Here is a 22,236-nt window from a genome sequence, read left to right as displayed (position 1 = left end):
CATCTTCGTGGATGTAATACGTATTTGCTCTGACCTTTGCCCTGTGATGCTGGGCCAGGGCGTCTCCCCACCTGCCGCCCAATGACTGCTGGGGTAGGCTGCAGCATCCCGTCATTAAACATTCATTTTACCTGACAGTTCCTCGAACCACCCCTGGACGATTCTGGCATTATGACGGGGAGCATTGCCTCTCTGAAAGTACCGACCCCGTCGGGGGTACACGATTGGCCGTGAGCGGATGAACCTAGTTTGCTACGATGTTGAGGTGTACTCTGGCACCAAGGCATCGATCTACAAGCAGTAATGGACCCAGTGTATGCCAGCTGAATGCCCCCTCACCCATGATACCTCCCCCACTAGCCTGCACGGTGGGTCCATTGCCTCATGTTGTTTACACCAGACCGTGAGTCTACCGTTGGGACCGTGGCGGTGTAGTTAAAACCGAGATTCTTCAAACCAGATGACCTTCCCAGACCTTTCTTAGTCCACCGCATGGACAGGAGCGGTACCCTGCGTGGCCGTCTGTAGTTATTCCCCCATACAGGCAAGGGTGCAATGCTTTGTGTGTTTCCAAAATTGGTTGTTGTTACCCCAACAATTGTACTGCGACGCTAACTGTCGTGCTTTTGACCGGAGATTTGCTTGTTATGGCCCGTGCCACCGCACGTGTCCCAAGTTCCTCTACCAAGGGCCGCCTCCCACATAGGAAATGTTCTGATGCGCTGTGTTGTTTGCTGGCCCAGGCATTGTACACCTGCTCAAACCCGCCCTCCTGGCACCCACAACCACGTCTTTGTGCGACGTCCGTCAGATAAGGTCTTTAAGCCTGTCCTCAGAAATCCACTCGTATGCAAAGCAGGTGTTAAAATGGAGTGACAGTCGCATTCAGCTTTTTATGTAGTTATATCTATGCAAATGGCAAGAGAGGGCCCACCCCTGCAGGGGCCTGGTTTCTATTTTTCTGGTCACCGAGTGCAGTTTAAATCATCAGCTCATCCCCAACCCACTGAAAACTTCACTGTCGCTCCTGTGTGTGTGTGTGTGTGTGTGTGTGTGTGTGTGTGTGTGTGTGTGTGTGTGTGGGAGAAATAATGGTGTAGTCTATAACAAGTAGGTGGTTTCATCACATTACAGGAAGGTTTCTCAAAGGCCAAGCAAGACCTGACATATAGTGACATCCTGTACAGTACAGCCCGGTATCACTGCACACTTCATATTGCAGTCAGTACAGTGTATAGTAGCAGTACATAACACAGTAAACTCAGTACAGTGTATAGTAGCAGTACATAACACAGTAGATCCAGTACAGTGTATAGTAGCAGTACATAACACAGTAAACTCAGTACAGTGTATAGTAGCTGTACATAACACAGTGGATCCAGTACAGTGTATAGTAGCAGTACATAACACAGTAAACTCAGTACAGTGTATAGTAGCAGTACATAACACAGTAAACTCAGTACAGTGTATAGTAGCAGTACATAACACAGTAGATCCAGTACAGTGTATAGTAGCAGTACATAACACAGTAAACTCAGTACAGTGTATAGTAGCTGTACATAACACAGTGGATCCAGTACAGTGTATAGTAGCAGTACATAACACAGTAAACTCAGTACAGTGTATAGTAGCAGTACATAACACAGTAAACTCAGTACAGTGTATAGTAGCCGTACATAACACAGTAAACTCAGTACAGTGTATAGTAGCAGTACATAACACAGTAGATTCAGTACAGTGCATAGTAGCAGTACATAACACAGTAGATCCAGTACAGTGTATAGTAGCAGTACATAACACAGTAAACTCAGTACAGTGTATAGTAGCAGTACATAACACAGTAGATTCAGTACAGTGTATAGTAGCAGTACATAACACAGTAGATCCAGTACAGTGTATAGTAGCAGTACATAACACAGTAAACTCAGTACAGTGTATAGTAGCAGTACATAACACAGTAGATCCAGTACAGTGTATAGTAGCAGTACATAACACAGTGGATCCAGCACAGTGTATAGTAGCAGTACATAACACAGTAGATTCAGTACAGTGTATAGTAGCAGTACATAACACAGTAGATTCAGTACAGTGTATAGTAGCAGTACATAACACAGTAAACTCAGTGCAGTGTATAGTAGCAGTACATAACACGGTAAACTCAGTGCAGTGTATAGTAGCAGTACATAACACAGTAAACTCAGTACAGTGTATAGTAGCAGTACATAACACAGTAAACTCAGTACAGTGTATAGTAGCAGTACATAACACAGTAAACTCAGTACAATGTATAGTAGCAAGTCCATAACACAGTAGATTCAGTACAGTGTATAGTAGCAGTACATAACACAGTAAACTCAGTACAGTGTATAGTAGCAGTACATAACACAGTGGATCCAGCACAGTGTATAGTAGCAGTACATAACACAGTAGATCCAGTACAGTGTATAGTAGCAGTACATAACACAGTGGATCCAGTACAGTGTATAGTAGCAGTACATAACACAGTACACTCAGTGCAGTGTATAGTAGCTGTACATAACACAGTAGATCCAGTACAGTGTATAGTAGCAGTACATAACACAGTGGATCCAGCACAGTGTATAGTAGCAGTACATAACACAGTAAACTCAGTACAGTGTATAGTAGCAGTACATAACACAGTAAACTCAGTACAGTGTATAGTAGCAGTACATAACACAGTAAACTCAGTGCAGTGTATAGTAGCAGTACATAACACAGTAAACTCAGTACAGTGTATAGTAGCAGTACATAACACAGTAGATTCAGTACAGTGTATAGTAGCAGTACATAACACAGTAAACTCAGTGCAGTGTATAGTAGCAGTACATAACACAGTGGATCCAGCACAGTGTATAGTAGCAGTACATAACACAGTAAACTCAGTACAGTGTATAGTAGCAGTACATAACACAGTAAACTCAGTACAGTGTATAGTAGCAGTACATAACACAGTATATTCAGTACAGTGTATAGAAGCAGTACATAACACAGTAAACTCAGTACAGTGTATAGTAGCAGTACATAACACAGTAAACTCAATACAGTGTATAGTGGCAGTACATAACACAGTAAATCACTAGGAATAGAATTTAAATCCAGACGAAGAGGCACCATGTTTGCCTGCGGGTGTGCAGGATGATCTAGATTGAAGAAACGCCCGTGACCCGAGTTAAGTCTCGTGATCTGTTGCAAACGTCTCTCTGGTCAAGTTTCTCACACGACATTACGGCCCACTGTCCCCGTTTGATACCTATATGTGCAATCACAACGTCCCTTTTTGCTGCTTAATAGGCTGTTTAGTCAACTATTTATTTATTTATTTATTTGGACTTTTTCTCCCCAGTTGAACCTGGCCAATCACCCTGCTCTCTGAGCCGTCCTGGCTGCAGCTCCACCCCCCGTCTGCTGATCCGGGGAGGGCTGCAGACTACCGCATGCCTCCTCCCATACATGTGGAGTCGCCAGCCGCTTCTTTTCACCTGACGGTGAGGAGTTTCGCCAGGGGGACGTGGCACGTGGGAGGATCACGCTATTCCCCCCCCCCCCCAGTTCCCCCTCCCCGCTGAACAGGCGCCCCGACCGACCAGAGGAGGCGCTACTGCAGCGAACAGGACACACGCCCACATCCGGCTTCCCACCCGCAGACACGGCCAATTGTGTCTGTAGGGACGCCCGGCCAAGCCGGAGGCAACACGGGGATTTGAACTGGCGATCCCCGTGTTGGTGGGCAACGGAATAGACCGCTACCCTACCCAGACGCCCCTTTATTCAACTATTTATGTATGAATAGCGCATTGTCTTTAAACCGCTCCACATCGTGGAGGATTCGAAGCCCCTCTAAAGTGGACTGTAGAGCGATGTGTGGTTGATGGAAAAGGCAAAACACAAAGTCGTTCTTTTCAAAGTATTTACTGAACATTGTACGATTACAAACTGAACCGGTACCAGCTGGAGGGTCTGTCCAGGCAGACATCTAGAACATCTAGAACATTCCAAGGGTCCGACTCAGTGTGTGCTGGGGTGCACATGGAGTGCGTGCGAGTGTCACTTGAAGAAGATGTGCCATGATTTAAGAGCCCAGTGTGAGTACAAACATCTGGACCATCTCCACGGTCCCATGGACTTTAGATCATGTGTGTGTGTGCGTGTGAATATACGTGTGTGTACGGGTGCATGTACTAATGTGTATGTATGTCTGTATGCCTATGTAGGTGTGTATGTGCATGTGTATGCGTCTAGAGCAGGGGTGTCAAACTCCGGGCCTCGAGGGCCGCAGTGTCTGCAGGTATTTGTTGCAACCGTGCACTACACCACCTGATTTAACTAATTAGCTCACCTCCTGGATCAAGGGGGGAAAGGAACTAGTTTAATCAGGTGGTGTAGTGCACGGTTGCAACAACTACCTGCAGACACTGCGGCCCTCGAGGCCTGGAGTTTGACACCCCTGGTCTAGAGGGGAAAAGGAGAGAAGATTAGAACTTATATATGTATCATACAATACATTAAGTGAAACCTAGAAATCCTCTTCAACATATTGGCATGTATGTTTACTTCCCACGAACATACCTGCAGCGTCACGTGAAGGAAACGTACATCAGAGACCCCTGCTGCATTGATACTGCACCCAACAATGAAGTAGTGGCGACGCTGCAGTTTGCCTTAACACAGTTTCCACATGAGCAGAGAAGCCAGAATCACAGAACTGTATGCAAACTAGAGTTTAAGGAAGTACTCATGTCATCTCAGTCCATCTAAATATATATACTTATATATATACTGGGTGCGTGCACGCTATTTTGCACGTTTCAGCGCTGTCTCAGAAAGAGGATGTGATCAGAGCCCCTCCGGTCTAAACGACAATTCTTCATAAGAAATTGCTGAATATTCATTTATCCAGTCAATCTCGTGTCACAATCCCCCTTCATGGGCCAAAAGCCTCAGGGGTGATGAAATTTTGGGAAATAGATTTTGAGACGATGTTTTATTTTCACACAGAGAGAGAACCGAGGGGGTTGTCTTCCCCCCCCCCATGCAAACAACGAGGAAGAAGAATTCTTAACTTAATCATGAACTCATCTGCCTTCATCCAGCTCGCCTCTCACTCCCTTCCCGGCTCCTACACCAAAAACATCTCCCCCACCATCAGTGCACCGATCACCAATACCGAAAATGACCAGCTGGGGGCGGTACAGGATGCTGTGTGAAAGAGACAAAAGACAACAGTTACCACCCCTCACAATGTCGTGCTGGTGTTAACTTGTGAAATAATGCTTCGCCTTTATGACGATTTCACTGCCATCACTCTCATCTCTCTTGCGGTGCAGGTATGGACAGAAGTGGGCTCTCACCCCTGACGCGCAGGACTGTGGATTTTTCCAGCCTGGTCACGTTATTGCTGGCTGTGCAGGTGTAATTCCCCATATCCACCAGCTCCATCCTCTCAATGATGTACAAAGACGTGTTGACACGCGTCTCGTTGCCGTTGAACATCCAGTTAAAGGTCGCAGGCGGGACGGAGTCTGCAGTGCATCGCAGCGCCACTCTCTGGCCGGGTGAGGCTGCCGGTGGTCCCGTTATTGAAACGTTATGTGGTCCAACTGTGCAAGGAAAAGGAGCGTGAGGGACATCGTGTGATGGAGTAATTTCACAAACCGCTATCCGAAAACTCAGAGATGCTGATGTCCCTCCATGTCTTAGTTTATTCAGTTCCAATCATGTACACTTTACATTGCTGTCAACCATTTTCAAGCATGCCCCCCCCTTTTTTTTACAAATTTGAATGCGTTTTTCCCAGATAGCAAAATTGCTGTGGCCTGGACCCGTCCCACACCCGACTTTGTCATAAGCTGGGCCTGACTTGGGTTGCGACAAGTGTTGTGTGGGCCAGACGTTGCCCAAATGTAATGAACCGGGCTTAACTTGGCTTACAGCACATACTATGTGGGCCAGATGTGGCCCAAATGTAATGAACCGGGCTTAACTTGGGTTACAGCACATACTATGTGGGCCAGCTGTGGCCCAAATGTAATGAACCGGGCCTGACTTGGGTTACAGCACATACTACGTGGGCCAGATGTGGCCCAAATGTAATGAACCGGGCCTGACTTGGGTTACAGCACATACTATGTGGGCCAGATGTGGCCCAAATGTAATGAACCGGGCCTGACTTGGGTTACAGCCCATACTATGTGGGCCAGATGTGGCCCAATTGTGACTGAGTTGAGGCAGCCACACTCACCCTGAGTCAACGCCATCATTCAACGCCAAATGTGGGCCGTAAGATAACTGCAGATGTGGGCCATATTTGGGCCACAGATTCTTTGCTATCTGGGCGTAAATAGGCTAAAACAGGCAACAAAAAAACCAAAAACCTAACCAAACAGTATGGCCCTTTAAATTGAGACACTGATTTAATGAGTATTTCCCTTCAGATGAAAGCGTTTCAAAGATCATAGTCCATCGTCTATTACTACAGGCTACTACGCTACATGCTACATGCTACATGCTGTAGTAAAACAACACTCACAGTTGACGGTGAGATTATACGCTGCAGTCTTGGTGCTGACTGGGTTGCTGACCCGACACTGGTATCTGCCGTGGTCGGCGCTGCTAACAGGGTCTATGAAGACTGTCCTGTTGTCCATGGAGAAGGTGACTCTCTTGCTGGGACGGAGAGGCCGACCCTGCAGCATCCACTGTCTGGCTTGGATGGTGCTAGAGGCATCGCAGGTTAGGTTGGTGGAGCTTTTATCTTCAATCAGGGTGGCTTTGGGGCTGGTGATGGCGGCCCCGGCTATCAGTGCTGTGGGATGACAGATGTCAGGTATGGGTTTCCGTACTGAGGATACACAGGGGTCTGACAGACTGATATGGGCAAGGCTTGAATAAATGTCTGTGTTGGTATTTTGTGTGTCCTATCAGATTGTAAGTAACAGCTACAACACTGATTTTAGCAAAACAGTGAACGACAGAAACGGCAGTAAATGAGGAGTTTGAATCTGAAAGTTCATACATCCGTTTTGGCAAGACGCCATTTCCTGGAGCTCATTATCGGACATCCCTTTCATCAACCCTCTTAAATTTATGTATTTAGATTTTGAGATACTTTATCGATCTTTAGGGAAATTGTGCTCTATATTTAACCCTTCCCAGCTGTGTAGCTAGGAGCAGTGGGCAGCCGCTGTGCAGCACCCGGGGACCGACTCCAGTTCGTCTCGCCATCCCTCGGTCAGGGGCACAGACGGGAGTATTAACCCTAACATCCATCCATCCATTATCCGAACCGCTTATCCCGCTCTCAGGGTCGCGGGGATGCTGGAGCCTATCCCAGCAGTCATTAGGCGGCAGGCGGGTAGACACCCTGGACAGGCCGCCAGGCCCTCACACAGGGCCCACACACACACACACACACACACACACACACATTCATACATAGGGGCAATTTAGTACGGCCGATTCACCTGACCTACATGTCTTGGACTGTGGGAGGAAGCCGGAGCACCCGGAGGAAACCCACACAGACACGGGGAGAACATGCAAACTCCACACAGAGGACGACCCGGGACGACCCACCAAGGTTGGACAGACCAGGACTTTCTTGCTGTGAGGCGACAGCGCTAACCACTGCGCCACCAACTTGTCAGCACACGTGGTGGTAAGTGAAAGTGTTATCCTTTTGACAGCAAACACTCAAATCACCTCTGTCCATTTCAAAAGGACTAGAATTTGTTTCACCTTCACACGCTGTACACGAGCTGGTGTTCAAATGGTGGACACGTCATTTTGACTCTGCTTTCTTACTAGCTGCTGATTCGCTGATGATCAATGACCGGTTCTGTCACCATTGTATTTCCTTATTCTTTAATATTTTCACAACTGTATTTGTTATTTCTATATCCTCATGCTATCCTAAGAGTTACATCTGTTTTCCTCTTTAAGTTTCTTCAATCTTTTTTAAAATTTTCCCCCAATTGTACCCATCCAATTATCCCAGTCTTCCGAGCCATCCTGGCCGCTCTGCCGATCCGGGGAGGGCTGCAGACCACCACATGCCTCCTCCGATACACGTGGAGTCGCCAGCCGCTTCTTTTCACCTGACACTGAGGAGTTTTGCCAGGGGGACGTAGCGCGTGGGAGGATCACGCTATTCCCCCTCTCCCCCGAACAGGTACCCCGACTGACCAGAGGAGGCGCTAGTGCAGCGACTAGGACACATACCCACATTCGGCTTCCCACCCACAGATACAGCCAATTGCGTCTGTAGGGACACCCGACCAAGCCATGGGTAACACAGGGATTCGAACTGGTGATCCCTGTGTTGGTAGGCAATGGAATAGAGCACTATGCTACCAAGACGCCCCCGTTTTCATCTTTTATCGTTACCTACATTTCATCTGCACACTCTGACATAACGTTAAACACATAACATTGGTTTTGAATGAACAAAAATGTGCTACATAATTAATTAAAATTTGAGTGATTGATTCATTGATTTGTCGATTGATTGGTCCTTTTGACACAAAACTCTCCAAATTCCACAGGGAGAACCCATGTAGGAACCATAGCAGACCCACCGTACACGTTCAGGATGATCGCTCCCTGCATCTGAGAGCCGGCGTTTGGTATGATACTGACACTGTACTCCCCGCTGTCCGACAGCACCAGGTTGCGGAGCTCTAGAGACCCGGTGGATCTGTCCAGCGTGATCCTGTTTGTGTGCCCGGGTTCAGTCACGTTGGTGCTGGAGGAGGTGATGATGTTCACCCTTTTGAAGTTCCAACTGACGGAGGCGAAGGGCCTCGCCGGAGGGCTAAGGGTGGTGGTGAACTTCACCGAGCCTCCCACAGCTCCGCTCAGCGGCCCTGGCGGTAGGATACCTGCACCCTCACATACACCTTGACAGCAAAGAGCAAGACCACCATGGTGATACTACCGAAAGCCCTGTCTGCAATTTATTTTTATTTTTTTTACATATTTACAACTGCAGTACTTCAGATTCTTTCTTCAACACATAGCTTTCGATATCCTATTTACAAATATGAACAAACACGTCAAAGAAGGGTGAATCAGTTCATCTGGGTACAATGTTTATTGACAGAAACGTTTATCCAGTTGGATACAATGTTTCTTCTGTCAACAAACGTTGTATCCAGATGAACCGACTCAACCTTCTTTGATTTTCTTCAGAATAATTTATTCATCCCCGAGGAGAAATTGGGTGTCTTACCTGGATTACTGATTATGCATCAAGACATGAACAAACACAGAAGAAATTGGGATGTTGCACGTACAATAAGATTATAACGTAATAGAGAATCAACGTTAAGGTCATCTGAATTCAAGCCTACCTGTTAAAACAAGCACCAAGGCTGTTCTGAACATCTTGCAATTCATGGCGAAAAACGGCTTAGTCTGTGTCGTCACGTAGTCCCCTCAAGTCCAACGAACTGAGGGAGAACAACAGATGCCCTTGCTCTTTTATGAAGGGACCAGGTCCTGCCCCCCCACTCAGCATTGAAAGGCGCAAACAATGTTTACGATGCTGCTGTGTACATACCCTGAAACGCCGGTGGATATGTGTCCAGTCACAGTTTACTGGGGGTCAAGCTGACTCTGCTGGAATGGTGGTGAATCATGTTACACAGCCCATGGCTCCACGATCTATTGGAACGGTCCGTTCTTAGAGCCACGATTTTGTATCGTGTCCGGTCCAACATACTAGTCAAAGACAGAGTAATTAAACAACTGAGATCACACCTTGGCCACTTTTACCTAACAGGAGTGTCATGACCACAAATATGGGCATCATCTGTTGATCTTCAAAGGCAGGAAAGTGTTGGTGGATGCGCTTGAGTTTGTTTTGTGGTTTTTTTTATTATTATAAAATATGTGCAGCAATAGAGGACTGGCGACAGGCATGGGTGCAAGTCCATGAATATACAGGGACGGCATCCAGCTGTGCCCCCGTCCATAGGGTTAGTGCTTGTGTCAGGAAGGGCGTTCGACATAAAACTTCGCCAAATCATTATGCGGATTGACGAGACTATACCGGATCGGTCAAGGCTCCATACCGGGACGGTCGAGGCCTGGGTTAACAACAGCCGCCATTGGTGCTGTGCCTTCACAGGGCACCGATGGAAACTGTAACATCCGCTGTGGCGACCCCTGAGAAACAGGGAACAAGCTGAAAGAAGAAGAGGAAGAAGATGTGCAGCAATAGAGGCAAGCGGCCAAGGAGTACCACCAGCAAGATACGGGATATCAAACTTGCTGTAAATCTGAACGAGAAGTTTCACATGTGTGTTTCATGTGTGTTCAGTACATATCTGTTGTAGCAGATGACAGATTCTGATGTAAAAGAGCATTTTGATTCACCATTGCTGCAAACTCTGACCTTTGTGCGATCAGGCAGCGAGGCTTCTTACTTGCTTTTCACATCCGCATCACAAGCGGTGGTGAACTGTGTAAAGGCCCATGTCTCACATCTCCGCTGCATCTGGTCTGCTTTGAACGGTGCGGGCGAGTCGTCGTGCGAAATCCTCAAGTCTCCCAACCGGCTGACGGTCAGACAATGACGAGTATTTAAGGATCAACCCCAATGGAAAATAACGACATGCCCGCACGATGAAGTCATCGCCGGCACTTGCGTATCTCTCCGATCTCGAGTGTAGATGTGTGTGCTGCTCAGTGTGCATGTATGTGGCGGAGGACAGATTCGGTCTTAAAAGGGTATCGTGTATTGAGTTTATTAGCTCTTTAAGTGAGTGGGTACCGAGCCTCGTAGGGTTGTGTTTGAGGAAGGGCGGCCACCCGCGGCATTCCAAGAGTGGGAGGATCAAAGCCATTATAGCGGCCACACAGAACAGGCCGCACACCCAGCAGACACCAAGACTCCATTAAGCTGCCTCGGAAACAGCCCACTGGTTTCAGGTCTGCGGACCAAACTTTTAGTTATATTGGCTTCATAACCTGCTGATGAAGGGAGGGATTTCACGGAGTCGTCGATATTAAAAGATAGCACCATAACCAATGTGCAACTGGACAATAATAATAATAATAATAAAAGTATATCAAAGGGGAAATGACTATAGTATTTCCTGTTCTTTTTTCTCCATTCAACAGTATGGCCATGTAGGGCGGCACGGTGGCGCAGTGGTTAGCGCAGTCACGTCACAGCAAGAAGGTCCTGGGTTCGAGCCCCGGGGTAGTCCAACCTTGGGGGTCGTCCCGGGTCGTCCTCTGTGTGGAGTTTGCATGGTCTCCCCGTGGCTGTGTGGGTTTCCTCCGGGCGCTCCGGTTTCCTCCCACAGTCCAAAGCAGGGGTGGGCAATCTTACCCAGAAAGGGCCGGTGTGGGTGCAGGTCTTCGTTCCAACCAAGCAGTTCCACACCTGTGTCTCCTAATCAAGTTCCTCAGCAAAGACTCTACTGGTTGATTAGTGGGTCAGGTGTGTAACTGCTTGGCTGGAAAGAAAAGCCGGTGCCCACACCGGCCCTTTCTGGATAAGACCGCCCACCCCTGGTCCAAAGACACGTAGGTCAGGTGACTCGGCCGTACTACATTGTCCCTAGGTGTGAATGTGTGTGCATCGGGCCGGCCCTGTGATGGCCTGGCGGCCTGTCCAGGGTGTCTCCCCGCCTGCCGCCCAACGACTGCTGGGATAGGCTCCAGCATCCCCGCCACCCCGTGTAGGATAAGCGGATTGGATAATGGACGGATGGATGTTTTTGTACGGGAAACTGAAGCGCGGCGAGAGACAAATCGATCCGAAAGCCATGACGTGAGAGTCGGAGCGGCTGGAGCCATGTGGCATTGTGCACGGCCCCGATGAAAATAACTGTCACGTAACAATGAGCTATTGTTTGGGACTGTGTAGTCAGGATTCAGGTTGACTGTGTGCTCCATCATGTCTTCAGCCCCCACCCTGCATGTGACTCACCTGTTAATGTGGAACACTGGGCGCCAGCGGACTGGTGGCCCGCTGATAGACAGACTGCCTGTTATCCCCCCCAGTCATGTAAGAGGAAGTAAAACTTTTTTTTTTGAGGTGGGGGGGGGGGGACTGGATTCTCTGGCGGCGGTTTCTGAGAGGAGGACGCTGTTGAAGTTATGTGCCATCATGGACCACGTCTCCCACCCACTCCATGACGTGCTGGTCGGGCATAGGGGTACTTCTAGTAATAGTCTCATTCAGCCGAAGTGCACTACAGGGCGCCGCAGGAGGTCATTCCTGCCTGTGGCCGTCAAACTTTACGACTCCTCCCTCAGAGTGTCAGACACTCGGGGTTAATGGTCACTGGACTGCCCTTCGACTGGTTTCACCCAGTCGGGTTTTGTTTGTGCTGTGATAGTGCAGTATCGATAGGGCGTTATGTGCACCATGCTGCTATGTTTATATATTTTGTTCTTCTTTCTATTTCTTATTTTATCTTTTGTTTCTATTTGTTTCTTCTGTTTTTCTTGTTTCTATTGTCTTGTTATCTTGTATCCTGTTAGTTTTTAGTTTTTTTCTTGACCGGAAACACGACAATACAGATACTGTATTGTGGCTCGTGCTGCGGTATAACCCAGAGATACGTCGCTACAGGCCTCTGTCGCCCTCATGAGGACAGACAAGGACACTGTAAAGTAGACCCTATCAGAGTTCACACAAGCTCCCGCTCTTTTATTTGTCAAACGCACAACAATACAGCGTGGCAGGCAATGCCGGCAATGAAATGCTTAGGCATCAGTTCAGCCTCAAAAATACCTAAAGAATATGAAGCAACAAATTAACGTTAAAAAAATAACAGTATAAAACTGCAGTATTTAGCCCAGCATGAGAAATTACAAGCTAAAAATTCACAGTGTTGACTGGCCAGAAGAATATTTAGTTTATAATTTCTCATGCACAATTGTATAGCTAATCTAAAACTACTCCGTATATTAGTGATGCGCGGGTCGGGTCGACCCCCCCCCCCCAGATAGCATCCAGATGTGGGCCACTTCAGGCAGTGATGCGGCACTGACGGCCTTCTTCTGGCCCTGACAAAAGGGATGTGAGCCTGAAGTGGCCCACATGTATAATAGCAAATATGGCCCAAATTTGCCAAATCAAATGTGGGCCTTTTTCGGCAAAGATGCGGTGCTCTGGGCAACATGTGATCTGGATGTGACCCTGAAGTGGCCCGTGTGGTAAATGGTGAATATGGCCCAAATATCACACAACAAATATGGGCCACCTTTGGCAAATATGTGGCACATGCGCCATTGCTATGGCTTGGTTCTGGCCCAGATCTGGCAAACAGGAGCGGACCGCCCAAGTGCCACCATTCCACGCGGTATGTGGGCCGGATGAAAGTGTCGGGTGTGGGACGGGTCCGGGCCACAGCAATTTTGCTATCTGGGCCATAACCCGCTGGTCAGGCGGGTTTGGGTGAGCTTACTGGGAAATTATCACTGGTCAAAAAGTGACAGAGCAGCACTCCAAGTAAGTAATAAATAACTTACAGAAATATTACGTGCAATACCCGAGGCTGTCCAATACTATTTTCTTACCCTCTCTCCATTTCTCTCTCTGTTTCTCTTTCTCTCTCTCAAACACACATGCCCACAAAAATGACTGGGCCCCTGAAAGGTCCAGTGGAGGCCCCCCAAATCTGCTTTACTCGCATCAACGCAAGCGCATCCTCTCTTCTCTCTCTACTAAAGACATACATGTAAACTGAGAGAGACTTACTCAGTAACGGGGGTCACATTAGCATGATGATGTGTGTGTACACATCATCATCATCATCATCATCGGCAGTCACTTGAAATGAGTATGACTGTCCTCACCGTTGGGCCGTCTACTTGTGGGTCTTCAGATGGCTGTAGAGGCCGATCGGCGACCCACATACGTTTGGTGCAGTGTGGACAGGGGAAAGTGGTGGTGGTTGAGCCGTTCTCTCTCTCCTTGCGGTGCCGTCGCTTTTCCTCTGCGGCAGTTTCATGATGTGCTGCTCCTTCCTGCACGGATTTCTTCCAGGAGCGCTTGTCCAGTGCAATGTGTTCCCAGTTGCTCGGTGTGATGTTGAATTTCTTCAGACTGGTCTTGATATTGTCCTTGGAACATTTCTTTTGCCCACCGGGAAGCTTGCTGACCTTCCTTCAGCTGGGAGTACAGGATCCGTTTGGGGAGACGTGTGTTGGACATGCGGATGACACGGCCTGTCCATCGGAGTCGGTGTTGCATTATTGTGGTGGTGATGCTAGTCGTGTTTGGCTTCTTCCAGAACGCTGGTGTTGGTGCGTCTGTCCTTCCAGCTGATCCTCAAGATCTTTCATAAGGATCTTTGGCGGTATTTTCCAAGGCTCTCAGGTGCCTGCTGTAGGTGGTCCATGACTCTGCTCCATACAACAGGGTGGGGAGAACAACAGCTCTGTAGACCGGGAGTTTAGTTTGGGCCATTAGGTCGTGATCTTCAAAGACTCTTCCTGAGTCAGGCGTAGGCGCCACTGGCACAACTCTGGCAATAGTTGACCTCGGAGTCGGTGTCATCTTTTGAGGAGAGAAGGCTGCCGAGGTAGGGGAAGTGATCAGCGTTTTCAAGAATTCTGTTGTCCACTTTTATGGTGGGCTGGGTAGACGGCTGGTTGGGTGGAGGTTGATATAGGACCTGGGTCTTCAGGATGTTTACTGCTAGACCCAGGGCTCTGTATGCCCAGGCAAAGGCATTCAGAATGAATCATTTTGTTGTATCGGACTTGGTGTGAACAGACCTTCAGTTTCTTGTGAAATCATTAAGAATTGTTAAAAACTTATAGGGTGTTTTCAATGTTTTTTGCGCCATCTACTTATATAAGTGCTTATATGTAAGAGCTTATATGAAATACATGACCACTGTGCCTGGATATGAAGACACTCTCTTTTCGTCCATAAATTTGGCACAAATGAACCCGTCACAATCTGCTAACAGACTGAAATTACCTTACGAGGAGACAAACTTTTCAACTTTCTTTTACTCGAACTTCAATTTTTTTTTCTCCTAGTAGTTCTTGGTTTATGTTTTTTCCCTCACAGTTTCTCTGCCGTTTTGCTTTTATCCTTAGTAGAATTTTTATCTTTCTCTTGATAAGCACAACATGAATAACCTTTATCACAGAGGTCCAACACCTGCAGGTTCTTATAGTGAGTAGCATTGACATTAACTGCTGACATGTACCAAAATCCAACATGGCACCTATAACCTTATCTGAGGTAGATTGATGGATACAATGCTGATACGTATTGACTCTGATAAAGACACAGTAAATGATAGTAATGATTAACTTTATTTATATAGCACCTTTCTGAAGATTACAAGGTGCCTTACAAAACAGGATAAAATAATGCATAGTCAAGATAAAGTAACAAAAAAAAAATACAGGACATAATGCCAGATCCGCTCCATAGAACAGGGTAAAACATGGTCAGGATAAAGAATAGTACCATTCAAAGCTACACTGTCATAAATATGGTTTGAAATAAATCAGGTTTGCGATAAAAATCAGATTTGTCATTCATGGTCAATTATAATCAGTCGTTGGGGATGAAGGTCTTCACAATAAGTAGACTTGGTTGTCCTAGAAGCAGACGAAACTCAAACAATAGGTTAATTAGAATTACTTTTTCAGTGCGTTTTACAATGACAACAACAGACACATTATGACTTTTGTACGTTGAAAAATAATCACGAGGCAAAAATACAGGAGGATACAGGATTTTCTTATTGATCATTCACAACAACTTTGTTTCTACTGAGCATAGGCTGGGGAACAACATTAAATATCAAGTCCAGTGGAAATCAGGTTTTCCAATCTATGTAAACAGAAGGGTTGTTCATGTAAAGTTAAAAGGTTGCAACTGCTGTTGTGAAAATATGACTGCGACCCCTTGAGAATCTCCGGCCGGTTGTCATCAGAATTAAACTGTTTCCGAAAGACAATCTGCTTCTGGTAATAAACTACATCCTGTAATGCCCTGATCTCATTGGACAATCAATGAAGTATCATCATCAGTCAGACTGTCAGTTGGTTTGTTTTCAAATGCTTGTCTAGTAACATCATGCAAGCTAGCTAGCTAGCTAGCTAGCAGTAGAGAGTCTTGTGAACTCAGGAACACGTCCCATCAACCTCCTGAGAATTGGCTGTGTTCAGAGAGGGGCCCCTAAAAAAGTTACAGCAAAACAAATGATACTTCTGAAGCTAAAAGAAAAGACAGTTCTGACATTATTATTCTACAATAAAACTTCTATGACCCAAGTAAAATCATTTGGCAGGATCTTTAGCAATGCCAAACACAGAGGGTATGTCATAAATATGATCAAAAATCAAAATGGATGAGTTTATCACACAATCTCAATGCACAACCTTTTACACAAGCCTGAATCCCACTAGGGTTATGGCAGTGATCATCATCAAGGACAGAACCCCACCGAGGGGTGCAGCCGACCCTGGATCAGGAGACAAGAGCCAATCATAAGTCCCTCGCCATCTACGTTCTTGGCATGCCTTACAGATTACTGATATGCAACATGATAGATGTCTAAATACCTTTCAGTGTGTGGATCCAAGAGACCTCTAGGCCGGTAACAGCATTACGAGCAGTGCAGCTGTAAGTCCCCTGATGCTCTTCTTCCAACTTATCTCTGACATACACAGGCCCATCAGTCTTTATCTGGTTGAATGTCCAGGTGATCGTTGCTTTTGGCTGGGAGTCAGCAGAACACGTAAGAGTGACTCTCTCGTGAGATATGGCGATCGCCGGCTCCTGAATCACCACAGGGGTGTCTGGTCCATCTGAGGAGAAGTAGAAGAGTGATCACGGTGACAAATGTCACACCCCACAGTTATCCTTGGGGATTTTCAATATATTTGTAATGTAATAACAGCTCAAGTCAGTAACAGTTGTGTTTCAAATTGAAGGAACAATCCCTTTTACTTACAACTGACTGTTAGGCGGCATTTAGCGGTTTCGTAGGCGACAGCCTTGCTGATGTTACACAGAAATTCTCCATTGTCTGTTCTGCTCACAGGGCTGATAGACAGCACTCTGTTATTGTCATAAAAGGTGATTCTGTCACCGGGCAGCAGTGGTTGGCCATTCTTCAACCACTCTCTTGTACTGATGGTGCCATCATGATCATCATCACAAGTTAGGTTGAGAAAACTACTTTCTACCACGGGGGTGGTAGGACATGTAATTGAAGGTATCGGTACTTTGGCTGTGTGGAAATATAAAATTGAAAAAGGGTAAGTGTGTACATAAAAAACAGAGATGATGCTATAGTATATTTCATATCTTTCCTACTAGAAAGAGTATATGAAAATAAATTTCTAGGTGTGATGCTAAGACCACAAAATCGGCTGGAAACCTCGCATAACATAAGGAGAAGGACCTACCAGTGCCCAGAATGGGGGGGGGGGGGCGGCTCGGGAAGCCTGGAATTAAAGGTTTGTATTGGTTTGCAAATTTTTATTTCTAACTAATTAGTGTCATAACTTCAGTTGAAAGTGGCTCAATACATCGGTTGAGGGACTTCAAAGAAAATAGTGGAGGCTCTCTGAGGCCCCTCTCACCCCTTACAAAAGGTGCAAAATGGTTTAGTCCGCCCCTCATATAGTTTAGTTAGGTTAAAATAGATTAATGTACTGTGATTGTAAATAACATACATTATGCTAGAACTAAAAAAAAGCGATGTGTGAGAGGCAAACGAGGAAAGGGGCCCACAGAGCGCCTTTGGGCGCACGCGCTTCCGATGGCCTCACGGTCTCACCATTCCACTTCTGACACCAATGTAGCGAATTCGGGGGGGCACTCGGGAACCGCCACAGCCGGGACGCGAACCCGGATCTCCCGCACCGAGGGCGACAACGTTAACCAGTCGACTAAAGGGTCAGATAAACGCGCTAGCCCTTAGCTAACACGTCGGACCCTTTAGCCGAACTCGCTACTATATACACTACCGTTCAAAAGTTTGGGATCACATTGAAATGTCCATATTTTTGAAGGAAAAGCACTGTACTGTTCAATGAAGATAACTTTAAACTAGTCTTAACTTTAAAGAAATACACTCTATACATTGCTAATGTGGTAAATGACTATTCTAGCTGCAAATGTCTGGTTTTTGGTGCAATATCTACATAGGTGTATAGAGGCCCATTTCAAGCAACTATCACTCCAGTGTTCTAATGGTACAATGTGTTTGCTCATTGGCTCAGAAGGCTAATTGATGATTAGAAAACCCTTGTGCAATCATGTTCACACATCTGAAAACAGTTTAGCTCGTTACAGAAGCTACAAAACTGACCTTCCTTTGAGCAGATTGAGTTTCTGGAGCATCACATTTGTGGGGTCAATTAAACGCTCAAAATGGCCAGAAAAAGAGAACTTTCATCTGAAACTCGACAGTCTATTCTTGTTCTTAGAAATGAAGGCTATTCCATGCGAGAAATTGCTAAGAAATTGAAGATTTCCTACACCGGTGTGTACTACTCCCTTCAGAGGACAGCACAAACAGGCTCTAACCAGAGTAGAAAAAGAAGTGGGAGGCCGCGTTGCACAACTGAGCAAGAAGATAAGTACATTAGAGTCTCTAGTTTGAGAAACAGACGCCTCACAGGTCCCCAACTGGCATCTTCATTGAATAGTACCCGCAAAACACCAGTGTCAACATCTACAGTGAAGAGGCGGCTGCGGGATTCTGGGCTTCAGGGCAGAGTGGCAAAGAAAAAGCCATATCTGAGACTGACCAATAAAAGAAAAAGATTAAGATGGGCAAAAGAACACAGACATTGGACAGAGGAAGACTGGAAAAAAGTGTTGTGGACGGATGAATCCAAGTTTGAGGTGTTTGGATCACAAAGAAGAACGTTTGTGAGACGCAGAACAAATGAAAAGATGCTGGAAGAATGCCTGACGCCATCTGTTAAGCATGGTGGAGGTAATGTGATGGTCTGGGGTTGCTTTGGTGCTGGTAAGGTGGGAGATTTGTACAGGGTAAAAGGGATTCTGAATAAGGAAGGCTATCACTCCATTTTGCAACGCCATGCCATACCCAGTGGACAGCGCTTGATTGGAGCCAATTTCATCCTACAACAGGACAATGACCCTAAACACACCTCCAAATTGTGCAAGAACTATTTAGAGCAGAAGCAGGCAGCTGGTATTCTATCGGTAATGGAGTGGCCAGCGCAGTCACCAGATCTGAACCCCATTGAGCTGTTCTTGACCGTATGGTACGCAAGAAGTGCCCATCCAACCAATCCAACTTGTGGGAGCTGCTTCTGGAAGCGTGGGGTGCAATTTCTCCAGATTACCTCAACAAATTAACAGCTAGAATGCCAAAGGTCTGCAATGCTGTAATTGCTGCAAATGGAGGATTCTTTGACGAAAGCAAAGTTTGATGTAAAAAAAATCTTATTTCAAATACAAATCATTATTTCTAACCTTGTCAATGTCTTGACTCTATTTTCTATTCATTTCACAACATATGGTGGTGAATAAGTGTGACTTTTCATGGAAAACACAAAATTGTTTGGGTGATCCCAAACTTTTGAACGGTAGTGTATATATATATATATATATATATATATATATTGTGGCGAATTCGGGGGGCAACCGCAGGAACCGCCGTAGCCGGGACGCGAACCCGTACCTCCCGCAATTCGTTACTATATCATATGTATGTGGTGAGTCAAGTAAATTCTTAAAATTATTCTTTCATTCAATTTCCAACAGCCTGTATAAAGAAGACACACAGAGAAAGCAAAATAAGGGGAAAGATAATAATGCCCTCTGATGGCCTGGCGGCATGTCCAGGGTGTCTCCCCGCCTGCCGCCCAATGACTGCTGGGACAGGCTCCAGCATCCCCGCGACCCTGAGAGCGAGATAAGCGGTTTGGATAATGGATGGATAATGATAACATCAAATCCTTGCTACACACTTCACTGAGTTTTGTGCAGATGATGATTTTATGATCTGTTGTATTAACTTTTTTATTGTCTACTCTGCTTGTTTTGATTTTATGCTGTCTGATAGAGGGCTGCTTTTCGTCCTTGAGAGCACTGAAAGGCGCCCACGAATAAAATGTATTATTATTATTATTATTATTATTATTAAATACCCCCCCCATAAAAATGCGCGCGACACACACACACACATTTAGGGACAATTTAGTATGGCTTCTTTCAGCAGTACGTCAGGAAACCAGTAATGAAAATCAGAAAACCAGTAACGAGACCACGAGGCAGGAACTGTTGGTGGGTTCCTCGCGCGCTCAGCTGTGGTTCAGATATCCCCAAAACGATCAAAAGTGATCGTAAATGTCAAAATACTTTCTTTTTTTCTCGGTTTACCAGCTTCATCGCACAGACACGGTTGCACCGCTAGAGGGAGACACTGCAAACTACAGCAGTGGTTCTCAGCCTTTTTGGGGTCCTGGACCCCCCCTGCGTATTTTTGATCTACCCTGAGGACCCCTCCACCTGATCTTGGGGGAGGGGGGTTGCAATTTGATAGAAACAGTAGAAACTGCATTTTAAATTGCATTATAGCATTTATTCACTCTTTGGGGCAAAAATAAGAGCTTTCAGTTGCAACTTAGATATAGTTAACAAAACAGAATTCTTATGCAGTAACTTTCAGATATATGTAACAAAACAGAATATGTATTCAGTAACTTTCAGATGTATGTAACAAAACAGAATATGTATTCAGTAACTTTCAGATATATGTAACAAAACAGAATATGTATTCAGTAACTTTCAGATATATGTAACAACAGCATTTTTATGCAGTAACTTTTAACAATGCAAACGGGAGCGAGATCTCTTATTAGGATACAATAAATTACACTTGTGAAACAGATGTAATTAGAGAAAAAAGTCCTGTTACCCTTTATAGTTTAGGTAGATAAAGGTCTCAGTCACATTTGAGTAAAATAATCCTATTTCTATAAATGTCATAGGAACTTTTCTTGAAAAGATATTTTATTTTCACGGACCCCTTGCAATTACACCACGGACCACTAGGGGTCCGCGGACCCCCGGTTGAGAAACACTGGACTAAAGGGTCCGACCCGTTTGCCAAGGGCTAGCGTGTCCCTGTTTATCCGTGCACGTTACACTACCCCCCTCCTTCGGGAAGCGCGTCTCCGCGCTTCAGCATATCAACTCCCTATGCCCTCACGCCTTTGGGCGCACGCGCTTCCGATGGCCTCACGGTCTCACCATTCCACTTCTGGCACTAATGTAGCGAATTCGGGGGGCGCTCGGGAACCGCCACAGCCGGGACGCGAACCTGGATCTCCCGCACCGAGGGCGACAACGTTAACCAGTCGACTAAAGGGTCCGATAAACGCGCTAGCCCTTAGCTAACAGGTCGGACCCTTTAGTCGAACTCGCTACTATATATACACATTGTGGCGAATTCGGGGGGCAACCGCAGGAACCGCCGTAGCCGGGACGCGAACCCGTACCTCCCGCAATTCGTTACTATATTATATATATGTAGTGAGTCAAGTAAATTCTTAAAATTATTCCTTCATTCAATTTCCAACAGCCTGTATAAAGACACAGAGAAAGCAAAGTAAGGGGAAAGATAATAATGCCCTCTGATTGTAGGAATTATATTCCCTTCTCGAACAGCAAAGACCACAAAAACCGGATTATAAAACGAAGCTTCTTTATATGAAAATGGTTGCAGACATACATTCGACAAAGCTAATGGTAACGTTTTTCTTGCTAATCTCTGAGCGCACTGCTCTCGCACGAGTCTCGACCGTCAACTAAATCAACTTCCTGTTTCCTTGTCGCTAAGCCTGCTGGGAGTTTGAGTTTTACATTACGAAATACAGTAGGCTTTTCTCATTGGAACTGTGCGATCTGAACATTCGATCTATTCTTTTTAACATCACAAATAATATTTCTGTAATCATGTATCACATATAGTAATCAATCATATCTCTAATCATGTATTCAATAGAATAATCAATCAAATAAACAATACAATTCACTTGTTTTCATGAACTAATTATTGAACTACTATTCAACTCAATCATGTGACCAAATAAGTCACAACACTGATGGCCCGGCGGCATGTCCAGGGTGTCTCCCCACCTGCCGCCCAATGACTGCTGGGATATGGGACAGGCTCCAGCATCCCCGCGACCCTGAGAGCAAGATAAGCGGTTTGGATAATGGATGGATAATGATAA

At 45.9% G+C, this 22,236-nt stretch overlaps 1 protein-coding gene and 1 long non-coding RNA gene across 2 annotated transcripts; both read right to left on the bottom strand.

The window, feature by feature from the left end:
- Positions 1-5,137: 5,137 nt before the first annotated feature.
- Positions 5,138-9,414, bottom strand: LOC130117862 (carcinoembryonic antigen-related cell adhesion molecule 1-like). Its single transcript, XM_056286115.1, has 5 exons — positions 9,369-9,414; positions 8,595-8,897; positions 6,548-6,859; positions 5,370-5,618; positions 5,138-5,217 (listed from the first exon to the last, which is right to left on the bottom strand). Exons 1-5 carry the CDS (start codon positions 9,412-9,414, stop codon positions 5,138-5,140), a joined length of 990 nt encoding a protein of 329 aa, XP_056142090.1.
- A 6,635-nt stretch (positions 9,415-16,049) lies between these two features.
- On the bottom strand, positions 16,050-16,652 carry LOC130117602 (uncharacterized). Its single transcript, XR_008810700.1, has 3 exons — positions 16,573-16,652; positions 16,390-16,472; positions 16,050-16,186 (listed from the first exon to the last, which is right to left on the bottom strand). It is a non-coding gene; the product is annotated as an uncharacterized LOC130117602 (long non-coding RNA).
- Positions 16,653-22,236: the final 5,584 nt, after the last annotated feature.

This window comes from Lampris incognitus, chromosome 9 (genome assembly GCF_029633865.1).
Source record: "Lampris incognitus isolate fLamInc1 chromosome 9, fLamInc1.hap2, whole genome shotgun sequence".
NCBI classification, from domain to species: domain Eukaryota; kingdom Metazoa; phylum Chordata; class Actinopteri; order Lampriformes; family Lampridae; genus Lampris; species Lampris incognitus.
This window is presented reverse-complemented; position numbering and strand designations above follow the sequence as displayed.

What these genes read in the sequence shown, in the direction of transcription:
- LOC130117862 (XM_056286115.1), bottom strand. Translation starts at nt 9,414, where the DNA reads ATGAATTGCAAGATGTTCAGAACAGCCTTGGTGCTTGTTTTAACAG. An exon ending in GATCATCCTGAACGTGTACG is followed by an intron (nt 6,860 to 8,594) that starts GTGGGTCTGCTA and finishes GTGTATCCTCAG; the next exon opens with TACGGAAACCCATACCTGAC. An exon ending in CACAGTCCTGCGCGTCAGGG is followed by an intron (nt 5,218 to 5,369) that starts GTGAGAGCCCAC and finishes TCTTTCACACAG; the next exon opens with CATCCTGTACCGCCCCCAGC.